At 35.7% G+C, this 12,277-nt stretch overlaps 3 protein-coding genes across 3 annotated transcripts; 1 reads left to right on the top strand and 2 right to left on the bottom strand.

Moving 5' to 3' along the window:
* Positions 1–1,740: 1,740 nt before the first annotated feature.
* On the top strand, positions 1,741–3,707 carry MYB26 (myb domain protein 26). The gene is made up of 3 exons (XM_022296992.2): positions 1,741–2,022; positions 2,501–2,630; positions 2,708–3,707. Exons 1-3 carry the CDS (start codon positions 1,890–1,892, stop codon positions 3,492–3,494), a joined length of 1,050 nt encoding a protein of 349 aa, XP_022152684.1. The 5' UTR covers positions 1,741–1,889; the 3' UTR covers positions 3,495–3,707.
* Positions 3,708–5,887: 2,180 nt separating this feature from the next.
* On the bottom strand, positions 5,888–9,304 carry LOC111020350 (Ribosomal protein L34). Its single transcript, XM_022297001.2, has 3 exons — positions 8,967–9,304; positions 6,774–6,873; positions 5,888–6,148 (listed from the first exon to the last, which is right to left on the bottom strand). The coding sequence occupies exons 1-3, from the start codon at positions 9,235–9,237 to the stop codon at positions 6,076–6,078; spliced, it is 444 nt and encodes a 147-aa protein (XP_022152693.1). The 5' UTR covers positions 9,238–9,304; the 3' UTR covers positions 5,888–6,075.
* Positions 9,305–10,214: 910 nt separating this feature from the next.
* Positions 10,215–12,277, bottom strand: LOC111020343 (ankyrin). Its single transcript, XM_022296991.2, has 2 exons — positions 11,358–12,277; positions 10,215–11,085 (listed from the first exon to the last, which is right to left on the bottom strand). Exons 1-2 carry the CDS (start codon positions 12,021–12,023, stop codon positions 10,300–10,302), a joined length of 1,452 nt encoding a protein of 483 aa, XP_022152683.1. The 5' UTR covers positions 12,024–12,277; the 3' UTR covers positions 10,215–10,299.

The following is a 12,277-nucleotide window of genomic DNA, read 5'->3' as shown; positions in this document are numbered from 1 at the left end:
TAAACTATGGTCAATACTTGATACATAAACAATGATTTCAAATTCAGAGGTTAAGTGTACTCTCTAGCAACTTTACACATAAGGCAGAGTTTAGTTTTTCGGGGTCGGTCGTGAATTTGAATCTCCTCACCTCGATGGTACTAAAAAAAATCAATTGAGTTAAGTTCAAATCGACAGTTATCCGTTTGATGTTTATCTATATTTTGTAATACAATTTAGAGATTTTTTTCCCTCTCACGCTCTCGTTAGGAGACTAGCGTTGGGTTTTTCTTCCAAATACAATAACTCATTTCGTCAATTTTTCATATCTTTGATTCCCATTTTAACTCTACTTTCGTTTTGGGATGCAAAACCCCAAAAAAATTTGTGCCAAAAAGCTTGACAAATCTCACCAAACTTGTACCACAAACTTCACAATAATTAATTAACTAGGTCGATTGGATGTATGTCAATATGGGATCGTGCCAAATTATTTGGGGAAATTAGTTAATTATTAATTATAGAAGGATTAGAAAATTTAGGGTACTAATTTAGACAAGTTCATATTGATGGTGTGGGTTAAATTTCACCAATAAAGCAATTATTCCAATGGTGTGTATCTAATTATATGTTAATTCTTTATTCTACTTTCACTAAACTTAATATTCATTGAACAAATTATGATATGGCATTAGATGTTTTTTTAGTACAACAATATGGAATAAGGTATTTTGCTAATTTCATATAAATCGGAAGTTCAATCCCTGTCCTCATGTCCTCATATTTATTGTACTAAAAAAATAATTAAAAAAAAAACAAAAATACATTCCCACATCCCCACCATTTGACACGAGTCTCATAATGCAGTGTTGGGTGGACGTCGACACCCCCAATTTAGGTATCTAACAAGCGGAAGTCACACGGTATCAATTTCAAAATATAAAAATTAAAATTAAAAACGAAAATAAACCAAAGTCGAGAAGCAGAAGATATGAAAATAATATTTAAACCAATACCATTTTTAAAAAGTGATTTAAGACTAAAGAGTCATTAATCATTGTAAGAATGCTTTAGAAAAGTTGACAATCAAATGTACGGAACTAATAATTCATATTCTATTCCATAATGATGGTCCTAATTATACATGTAGGGTTGAAATTATACATTTTCGAGAGAGAGAATGATTTGTTTTGAGCCGTTGGATCTTTCTCTTATGATCACAATCAGACAATACATCCCTTTCCATGTTTGATTTTGAGGGACTTGATTATTAAAGAATTAATACAAATATTATCTTCTAAATTTCTTACCATGTAAGTTTATTCTGAGTTTCAGCCAAACTCAATCTTCATCGCATGACAAATCATGTTTAAAAAAATTAAATTAAAGAAACATCTGAATCGTTGCATCTAAGAATCATGGGATACAGATTCAAGTTTCGTAATATCTCATGCATCCATCTAACCGTCTAAAATAACCAACTATATCATTTGAATCTCGTTCAAATAATATCTCTCGAACATTAAGACTAAAATATATATTCAACCTAATTCTAAGGGGTTGGGAGGGAAGATAAGTTCAAAGGTGGGTCCGACGGAGAGGGCCATATGAGTGCCACGTGGACACGTGGGGCCAACCCCCCTCTCCCAACCATGGCACAGAGGTCTTAAAACACAGCTTTTAGGCCATTCCTATAAACCCTAAAAGTGGCCCACCACCTTACACTTTCCCTCCCACATTAAATTCATAACCCCCCTTCCCCCTCTCTCACACATTCCCTACCACTCTCTTCTCTCTCTTTTTTTTTTCAACTTTTTCTCTCTCTAAAAACAACCCTTTAGAGAGAGATATTGAGCCATAGGCTGCTGCTGTTGCAGTTGCATAAGCTTCTAGAGAGAGAGAGAGAGGATATGGGGCACCATTCTTGCTGTAACAAACAGAAAGTGAAGAGAGGCCTGTGGTCTCCTGAGGAAGATGAGAAGCTTGTCAATTACATTTCCACTTATGGCCATGGCTGTTGGAGCTCTGTCCCCAAGCTCGCGGGTGAGTGGCGATTGTTTTCTCTTTTCTCGTCGAATCATTGCTCACTCAAAAGCTTAAGTTGATGGATCACCGTGAATTTAATCTTTTGTTCTTATTCGGTGGGTTTGAGATCAAGTTAACCACAAATCACGATTCATATGTATTAACGAATGAGAATACTATACCTAAAAGTTTAAGAGGATGAGTTACGATAAGTTAATATTCATGTTCACGTTTTTTTTAATATTTTTTCTCTATTGGGTTTTTGTTTTACAACTTTCTTTTGTTGTTTTACAGTTGAAAATTCAAAGTTGGAAAAGCTTTCTGTTTTTTTCCCATTTTAGCTGGTTATGTTTTGTTTTGTCGTAATACAACATGTTTTGTTTCATATGTGGGTGCTGCTCACGCGGTCGAGACATTATCTTTAATTTCTTTCTTCTTCTACGTTTAACTGCATTGTTTCACTCTCTCGAATAATTAATTTCTTCGGACTTTTCAGGCCTGCAGCGATGCGGCAAAAGTTGCAGACTGAGATGGATAAATTATCTGAGACCCGACCTCAAACGAGGGAGTTTCTCTCACCAAGAAGCTGCCCTAATTGTTCAACTCCATAGTATTCTTGGTAACAGGTACATTTCTTTTACTATCTAATTTGTTTTGTTTTTCCTTTTTTCTTCTTTCATCTAATTTAGTTGTTTTGCTACAGATGGGCTCAGATAGCAAAGCAACTACCGGGACGAACGGATAATGAGGTGAAGAATTTTTGGAATTCAAACATAAAAAAGAAGCTCATTTCTCCTGAGGTTTCAGCCTTGGCAACACTTTCTGGTCATCTCCAAAACCCTAATTCTCCCAATAATGAGGGCTTCTTCATTCTCAATGCAAACCCTAATTTGATTCTTGCAACTTCTGGCCACCAGGACCAGCCATGTCTTTCAAATTCAACTACTCCACCTTCTTTGCTTCAAGGGTTTGATCTCATTGATTATAAACTTGACCAATTTACCAATAATCTCAATCCAAATGGGAGTTTTCTTCATTTGCTACCTTCCGTTTCTCCCCCATCAAACTTCTTCCCCCATGACCCCACAATGTGGCCCCCGTCCGCCGGATATCAACCCGTCACGGGCGGGGAGTTTGTCGTTCCGAGCACCGTGTTACCGCAATACATCGACGGTTCGTTTCTGCACCCCACAACGATGCCAAAATTATGCGAGGTTGGTGACGAAAATCTTTGCTTAGTTCAACAAACCTCTGCTCCTTTAAACCAGGTTGATCCAACAACAGCCAAACTATCAACCTTTGCAATTGGCTACTCTCCACAAGATCAATGCTTGGCAGCCAACCAAATGGCAATGGAGCAAATCGACGCAATCATGTCGTCGATCTTGCAGAACCAGTCGTGCTCGTCGTTGTCGTTGGGGTCATCGGGATTATCGAGCGGTCAGCTTGCGACACACCCCGATCTTGTTTCGTTGAGCTGGGGAGCATAGGGTTTATATAGTAGGTATGTAGTATATGTATGAGTCTGACTAAATAATAATTTGAAAGAGTGCAATTGTTTTGAGTGCTACATATATATATATATATGGTTTGAGAAGGTAAGAGCTAGTCCATAAGAAAAAACCTAAAAGTTGCTAGTTCAGGTTCTTTAGTAAGTAATGCTTGCTCAAGTTCCATAAATACATAGCCCTATTTATTTCACATGCCTCCTTCAAATTCCTCAAATATATTTTCGTATACTATGTTATATTCCTCTCCTACATTCCCAAGTATGTCCTATATTTGTATGCCTACCCTTTCTCTCTCTTACTCTCTCTCTCTCTCTCCTCTCTCAACATTAAAGTGTAATGGAAAAAAGTTGACTACACGAAAGACAAAAGACAAAATGAAAAATAGGCTATGCATTAGAAGCTCTTATTTAGCCGTGTAGCTAGATTATGTTAGTTGATCATGATTAAAATTTTCGATAGAAAATCCAGTGTTTCTTAGTTGTGAATGTCTGAATAGGACAAACCGTCCTATGTTTTCTTTGAAACAAAATAATTAGAATTAGTGTACTTGTTTTTACTGTCTATTCACAGACATTACATTATTGTACCAAATCAACTGACACATGTTTAGTAAATGTATCATGTCATTGTTTAATTAACACAAATTTTCTTTAAAGTCACAATTAACCTAATTGAATTTTAAAAATTTTAGAAACGAACTTTTATAATTTAATCCAAAAAACTATTAATGTAATAAAACTAGTGGAATAGAATAGTACAAAATGAAGAGGGTAGGCGTCAGAATAGTATTGGAGGCAAATCATATATAGTAAAACTTAGGACTTCGTGATGTTTAAATTGGCATTTTTATAAGGAAAAAAAAAGGCATTTTCTAAGCATATTGTCAAGTCAAAAGGGTCTTTTTCTTAGAATAAATCTAAAATTTAAAACTTAAAAATAGAAAATAGAAAATTGGTTTGCCGCCATTGCTGCCCCTCGATAAAGTTGTTTAAAATGTGTTTTTGAAGAAAGTGCTGTGTAAAGAATCAAAATTGAAGCTTCAATTCCAATCAAAACTTTTTCATCAACTGAATTTGAATTTGAAACCATCTAATAATATTTTTTTTACACAAATATAGTAATTAAGTATTTTAAGTAATTTTCAACACTTTGAAAATTAAGAAGCCATAGATATAAAAGATGCAGCACTTTTTGAAAACTAAGAATACATTGGACTTTTTTAAAAATTAAAAAACGGACGACATTTTTTAAATTAAAATATAGATGACACTTTTTAACGGGTGCATTTTTACTTGAGAAAATAGATGATAACTTCTGAGTTTTTAATTTAAGAAAAATAGAATAGAATAGTTAAAAAAATGAATTAAACTTTAAAGATAAAGATTGATACCTAAATCAGAGATTAAATTATGCTTTTGTCAAAATTAATGTGGTAGCTATTCTACGATTAATTATTTAATTAATGAATAATGTGATCTCCAATATCCATATCTAGAATAACATGTTAATATCAAAACTAATATTCTTTTCACCTAATATCTACGTTGGACTCCACGTCAATGGCAAAATAAAGATAATAGAATCAAAATAGAAAAACACTTCGGGTCACTGCAACTTTCACTGAAGTAAGAATTTAATCCGATCTAGAAGTTGTACATATAAATTGATAACAATTTAGCTGCAATTTTAAACTATAGGACTAGTTACATACTAAAATTCAAGAACTAAATTGTAATCAAATTGAAAGTATATTGACTAAATTGTTATAAATTAAAGTTTAGAGACTAAATCAATACTTCAACAAAAATATTGGAAGATTTTTTTTTTTTTTTTTGAAATATTACATATCGACTATTAAAAGCCGGAATAAAATTGAGGTTGTGTCCCATTTATAGTGCCTCAGTTTGGGCTGCATGTATTTATGGCAACTGCATACTCCAGGGTCCTAAGAATAGGCACTGAACTTGATATAGCTCCATTACCATTTACCAATGATTTCAACTTTTAATGTCTAATAATAATTTTCAAGCATGTGGACATACCTTGTAAACTCCTTTTTGCAAAGCTTGACCTTTGGAAATGCAACACCCCACTCTAATTCCACCATCTTAATAGCTTCTACAGCTGAAAGTAACTAAAATTCATATAAATGAGACTTTAAACCCAGCAAGAATTCAGATATGTCAAATGATTTTAGTCTTAAAATGGCTTAAATTAAGTCCTCTCATCCCATCTTGTTCCTTTTTGCACCTTTCACAGACTTCTGTTCAGTTTCTCTGAAGCATCATCAGCCACTATGAACCCAAATTACACTGTTTTCTAGCCAAGTTATGAAAGAATTAAGAAACATAAAAGTAACTGAAACTTCAATATGGAACAGAAACTGGCTTAAGGCATGGTAATTATTTAAAAAGGTAAGTGTATACAGACAGTGTTCGAGGCCTAAGGAGATGACTGACAATAATGGTGGATATTCAGCCAGCCTAGTCCATGAAAAACTAACATAACCTACACAAGATTTTGGCAGGGCAATTCAAATAGACCTGACTTGAGATAAACATTATGCAGTTACTCTTGATCGGCCCTTTGCAATCCTTCGAGAAATAACTTTCCGTCCACCCTTGGTTGCTTTGCTGCTCAAAGGAGAAAAAGTGGTTTTTAATACAACATTTTGAAATGAGTAATTGCATTTTGAGATGACATTACAAACAAACTTTTCGCTTATAAACTAGTCTTGCCAACCGATTTTTCCTACTCCAAAGGCTACAAAAAAAGATATAATAATCTCTTGTTGTCCACCATTATATTTTTTACAAGAAAAGATGAAGGTAGAAATGGAGAGAGAAGAGAGATTTTTCTTCAAAAAAAAAAAATAATAATAATAATAAATAGTTGTCAAAATTTTAGTTGTAGTCAGTAGAAATCGGGTCTGCAGGTAAGTAATATTCACAAAACAATGCAGATAGGCTAGTTAAGTATTAAGGAAGCTGGACAACATATGAAGCTATTTATTTTTCCGTGAGCCCATGCTCAACCTCTCAAGTGAGCGTGGTTCAGAGGCGAGAGCAGTGAAATTTAGTTGATTAAGCCAACCTAATTTCAAGAATGGCTAAATTTAATGTTTGAAACAACTGAACCATAAAACTCCACTAGGCATAACAAAGCAACATTATTCCTAGATCATAAATTCTCCTTCGTAAAAACATTACATATAAAATATACATGCCGAAGCATGCAGAAAAGGCAGTGGAGAAATACCGGGCAAAAAATCCATGATTCCTCTTTCGCCTGATGATGCTAGGTTGAAAAGTCCTTTTAGGAAATAGGAGCATTGGTTCTTGGGACGAAGAAGCATCTCCTGCAGAAAGAAAAAAAATTTGTGCCGTACTTTTACAAAAATAATAATACAAGAATTAATCGTAGGTTAAATTATCATCTAATTATCTACAAAGGTTTATTTAATGAAGAGATCCATATACCAAGACTAGGCAGCCAGCCACAGGAAGTCAGAATTTTTACTAACTATTTAAAACAAGTTTTTCTTTATTCAGGATGCTAAACTTGCAGTGCGGGCTATCGAGAATGCTTAGAAAGGTTTCTTTTAAGAAGGCCGAAAATGAGAGCTTTGGCACCTGACACCTCCCCTCTTGAGCAGCTCAAACTTAAACAATCACAAAAACACCTTTCCTCTTGGAATAAAACTTTCTTTTCTAAAATAAGGAGACTCACTCTTATCCAGTCTGCCTTAAGGGGTATTCCAACTACTTCCTCTCCCTGTTTAAAATCCCAGTGTCGGTGAGCAATAGAATTGAAAAGATCATGAGCTATTTCCTGTGGGAAGGGGTGGATGAGGGGGTGGTCTCATTTAGTTAGATGGAGATTATCTCGAGGCTTTTGGAGTTGGGAGGGTCCAGGTATTGGTAGCCTAAGTCACTGCAATGGGATGTTGTAGGATAGATGGTTATGACAATTCTTTCAGGAGGCTAATGCTTTGTGGAACAGGATTATTGTTAGTAAACATGGGACGCACCCTATGCATTTTCAACTGACAAGCTTTTCACATGATATTTGCTACAACCAAAGTCAGATCCTTACAGGATAAGTATATAGACACCCCTATGCATTTTCACAGTAATGAGAAAATGCTGGCAGAAAATTATCTTCACGATCAACAGGGAGACTAATTGAGAGGGTATCCCTGAAGCTTGGGTGATTGGCCGATAGTTTAGGCGCCCTAAAAATTTCCTCTTGGCCTCAAGAGGGGCAAAACATTTGGGTATTAAGAACACTTGACAATCCCACTTTCACTTGGACACAAAACTTATGATTATTCATTATATAAGGCAATCAGTTGAAATTTGAAACTACCACAAGAAGATGCAGCATAGAAAACATTGCTTTTTGGTAGTTTAATCATTGATAGAGCAAGTTTCCACACTTCACACCTCACAACCAGAAAAATACATTGTTTAGAACATAGACCCCTGATGCTGCCATAGCATTATTTATGTACCTCAAGTAGTTGGGATATATATGTTTAGAACATAGACCGCTGATGCTACCATAGCATTATTTCTGTACCTCAAGTAGTTGGGATCTATCAAGTATCACCATATACCTTTCTTTCAAAACTTCTGATTTCGTTTGGTTAATAATACCATAGCATCTGTGAATGCTGTCTGATAATGACTGCCTTTGCAAATATAAGATGTAAACATAGGAAAACAGAGTACATTAGGGTGGAGATCACCCTCCCCTAAGGACTAAACAATCATTGCTTTCCAATCATTCACAGTCATTTATAGGTTATGGTTACAAAAGAATTTCTTGTGGTTTGTGGTCCACCAAGAAGCTAAATTTTGTACATTCATGCAAAAAGAATTCATGAAAGGGAAAAATAAGATAGGATCAGATCATCCAGCCAATTATATCCTGCAGGGACTCAATCATATATGATTGTCATTTGCTATCTCTGTCTATATCTTCATATTCTTGCATTATCACAGTTCAAGCCCTTGAGACGCCCCTTAAACTATGAAAAACTAAATTCAATATTAATGTGAATTTATAGCTTATCATAGGCCCCTTCCCAAAGAACATACAAGCAAACTTGCCTTTAAGTATCTTATATATATAGGAGTAGTTTTGCTGTAAACAGCATAATAGAACAGAACATGACGCCATTTAATAATCAATGGGTGCAAACAAAATGGTAAATGAAAAAGACATCAACTTACCATCCATGCTTCGTTGGCTCCTCTAAGAAATTAAATTCAAGTCACTATCATTTATCAAATTGCATACAAAACGAGGCCTCTACATTTTTCGTCCTCAAATTGATTATTAGAATAAGTTACTTTAAGCTCATAAAAATATTAATCCGTTGCAGAAATCGCACACTCTTATGATTAACTCTAAATATCAAGCAGAGCAGGAAAAATAATAGCATACCGTCTGGCAAGAAGAACCGGAGGGACGGAAGACCAAAAGGGAAGAAAACGCCTTCCGATTCGAGCTTCCTCAAGGATTCGATGTCATTCTGCTGCAAATGGTGCGAGGTCTGATGCTTGGAGACTGAAGGAAATAGCATCGGAGTGACTTCAACGCCATGGCCATGGGACAGAGTTTGGTGACTCCAAATCCTGTGGCTCTGTTGCGTGGAATTTAACCGCAACCGATTTATGAAAGAATTTCCAATTCGAATCAGAAGCTTGGACGCCATTATCAAATGTACGAGCTCACTAAACCCTAGGGGAGAGATCTCAGAGGGGGGGTCTCTTCTACCGTTTTTTCGTTTTTAATTCAAGTGCCGACCAAGGTTCGGTTTCTGTAAAACCTTCGGCCCGATTTCTATGAACCTACGGTCCAGTCCGACCACGGTTCGGTTTCATTTCTAAATTGACGGAGCGACCGTAAGTTATCACTCCTCGAATGTAATTTGACATTTTTAATTTGCTCGCTCACAAATCCAACTGCTTATCAAGAAAGTCTATTTATTTAGAGTGGTAACTTCGGTAATAAAATAATAATTTAATGATGCATGATATCAATTTTTATTGGTAAATTTGAATATATTTTTAAGTATAATCATAGGTGTTATCCTCATACCACATAGAACTTGATTGATAATCTGTAATAGGGGTTATTTGTTCATCGATTTCTTTTAGGAGCCGATGATTATTCATCTGCTTCTCACGTTCTCTGAATAGTTGTGACATTTAAGAAAAAGAATAGAAAATGAAAGAGAGAAAAATAATGAAGCAATAAAGTCGGAAAGTTGCTAAAAAAGCTATGTGTAACGCTAGAGAAGATTCAATAAAGTTTATAATAAATGACACATATGTTAAAAATAATACAAAATTAAATAAATATCAAACTTACCCAACCACATCAACTTGTGTATTAGTGACATTAACAACTTGTGTATTAGTGACATTAACAAAGTTTAACCCAAAGACCTTTTAGAATTATATTAAATGAGTGTCATTTTCTACCCAAATAAAAATATATCAGACTAATTTTTTAAGTTGTAACTATTGTCAAGGAAGAGTTGTTTAGGCATTTTATAAAATGGCCTATAAAAAAATGTACTAGAAAGTCCAACAAACTATACAAATCGCGATTGCCACCGTAATATTGAATAACAAATAAGAGAAATTATCCAAAGACAATGTTAAAAGAATGTAAAGAATTCGAACACACCATAGATATTACTTGTTTCAAAAAGGAGAATACACATATTTAATTGCGTGGTTGAATTAAACTTGAAGGTGTGGCAATGGCATCATCGTTCATTATTCAAGTTTAGAGGTGAAAATGCGCAATAAGCTTTAATTTTGAACACCCAAACCAGAAATCGAAGAACGTAGCACAGATTAACCAATGCGATCATCCCGAACCAGACGTAAAATGCTATTGAATATCCTATATACGCACTAACATTTGTATAATACACGTCGTTGAGGCTAACCAACCTAGCTCCCAGTAGATATCCAAGTGCTAAGAACGCCACCGCCGCGCCCATGGTTAGTGTCAAAATCCAACTACAAATCTTATTTTTGAGTGGAAATCGACTGATGATCAATAGAATCACGCTCGCTGATGCCAAGAATGACACCGTGTTCATCATTAAGTAAACCAAATGAGCTTCTTGGTACCGGTATGCCATTATCGCACTTCCAGCTGGGAAAATTGTCCCGTCGTTAGGTGTGGGATTATAATGGTGGCTGCTTGATGATGAATTGTATCGAGTGTCTTGTTGCCAAACGCCACCTGGAGGGTTGATTGCGGCTTGAAAAGTGACGGTTGCGATCACCGTCGCCACCAGCATCATTCTGCCTTGCACTTCTTGAAACCATTCCGCTTTGTACTCCTCATCGTTTCTCCATACCTTCCCCCACCTTCTCCCACTCCTCTTTTTGCTGCACAACGATGCAGTTTCTCCTCGTCTTTGCATAATTTTCAGATTCCTGTTTCTTCGTTTGATGATTGATTTTGGAGTAGGTGATGATCTTTTTGTGCCTACAAATTTTGTTTTTACTTCTGGAATCGAGAGTAAGTAACCCACCATCTGCAAAAACAAGTTGGATATAATTGTTATTCCATCCCAAGCTTGAAAAGTCATGGTTGGTCTAAAAACGAATTGACAATAATAGAAATAACATTTCTTCCCATAATAGAAATAAGATATCTTACCTTCCATATCCTTAACATAGCGACAAAAGGAGAATTAGCTATGTCTAACTTTCATTCCTATTTCAAATCTAACTTTCATTCCTATTTCAAGGTGGGATCGTTAACCGAAATTAAAAGGAAAAAAAAAACTCTAATAATTACCCTTACCTCAATTTGTCTTAGCACTATAGATAAATCCAAAATTGTGTTTCCTGCATCATCAATTGCGTTGACAAGGTCTTTGTCACCATTCATCGCAAATGTTTCAACCAGCAACTTCATCGCCTCCAAATGATTATTTTCTACACACAAATGTAGAATAGTTTGACCATTTTTGAGCTTCATCCAAATGGATTGTGGCCTTGCCTTGATAAGCTGTTGCATGATCTTGATCTCCCCACGAATCACTGCACAGTGCAGAGGAATCAGCCCATTGTTATCATAAGCCAAGCAAGCACTTGTGTTCTTCTCCAACAAAGCTTGAATGGTCTCCATGTCTCCATTTTCCGAAGCTAGGTGGAGGGGCGTTCGTTGCGACGCATCGACCTCGGCAGCAAGTTCGGGGTCGTGATCGAGAAGAAGTCGAGTGAATTCAAGATGACCATGCGAAACCGACACGTGCAATGGACTCTCGATGTTTGAGGTAGAGACTAGAACTTTTTGAATGAGACGCGGGTCGTCTTGGATGAGTGTCTTCAAGGTTTGAATGCATCCTATCTTTGACCCCTCGTAGAGCTTTTCCGTATTTTCTTCGACGAACGACATCTCAATTTGAATTTCGTGATTCATCACTAGGGTTAACAAGGAGTTTGCTAGATAGACAGTAAACACCATCCGATATAGTACCTTTTGATGAGAGATATGAACCAGAGGCTTTTAAAAACTATTATTTTCTGAATTATATGAAGTCAGTAAACAAATAGCGAGTCCATGGACATTTGAACCCAAGTATCTCGGAAAAAGCAGAATATTTGATAGAAGAACGAGAAATCTTTTTGAACCATCTATTATGATAGAAAAGCTTTATATCTCCTCCATTGTTCCTCTCTCTTTACTTAGTTGTTGCAGATATATATATACACACATCA

Source organism: Momordica charantia, assembly GCF_013281855.1.
Source record: "Momordica charantia cultivar OHB3-1 chromosome 8 unlocalized genomic scaffold, Mcharantia_2.0 BLBB01000008.1, whole genome shotgun sequence".
Classification (NCBI taxonomy): Eukaryota; Viridiplantae; Streptophyta; class Magnoliopsida; order Cucurbitales; family Cucurbitaceae; genus Momordica; species Momordica charantia.
This window is presented reverse-complemented; position numbering and strand designations above follow the sequence as displayed.

Bases quoted from the DNA above. Each gene is read 5' to 3' on its own strand.
- MYB26 (XM_022296992.2), top strand. From the start codon at position 1,890: ATGGGGCACCATTCTTGCTGTAACAAACAGAAAGTGAAGAGAGGCCTG. The intron at 2,023-2,500 runs GTGAGTGGCGAT...CGGACTTTTCAG, and splicing joins CTCTGTCCCCAAGCTCGCGG to GCCTGCAGCGATGCGGCAAA. The intron at 2,631-2,707 runs GTACATTTCTTT...GTTTTGCTACAG, and splicing joins CATAGTATTCTTGGTAACAG to ATGGGCTCAGATAGCAAAGC.
- LOC111020350 (XM_022297001.2), bottom strand. From the start codon at position 9,237: ATGGCGTCCAAGCTTCTGATTCGAATTGGAAATTCTTTCATAAATCGG. The intron at 6,874-8,966 runs GTATGCTATTAT...TTCTTTCTGCAG, and splicing joins CCGGTTCTTCTTGCCAGACG to GAGATGCTTCTTCGTCCCAA. The intron at 6,149-6,773 runs GTATTTCTCCAC...TCCTTTGAGCAG, and splicing joins AATCATGGATTTTTTGCCCG to CAAAGCAACCAAGGGTGGAC.
- LOC111020343 (XM_022296991.2), bottom strand. From the start codon at position 12,023: ATGGTGTTTACTGTCTATCTAGCAAACTCCTTGTTAACCCTAGTGATG. The intron at 11,086-11,357 runs GTAAGGGTAATT...TTGTTTTTGCAG, and splicing joins TAGTGCTAAGACAAATTGAG to ATGGTGGGTTACTTACTCTC.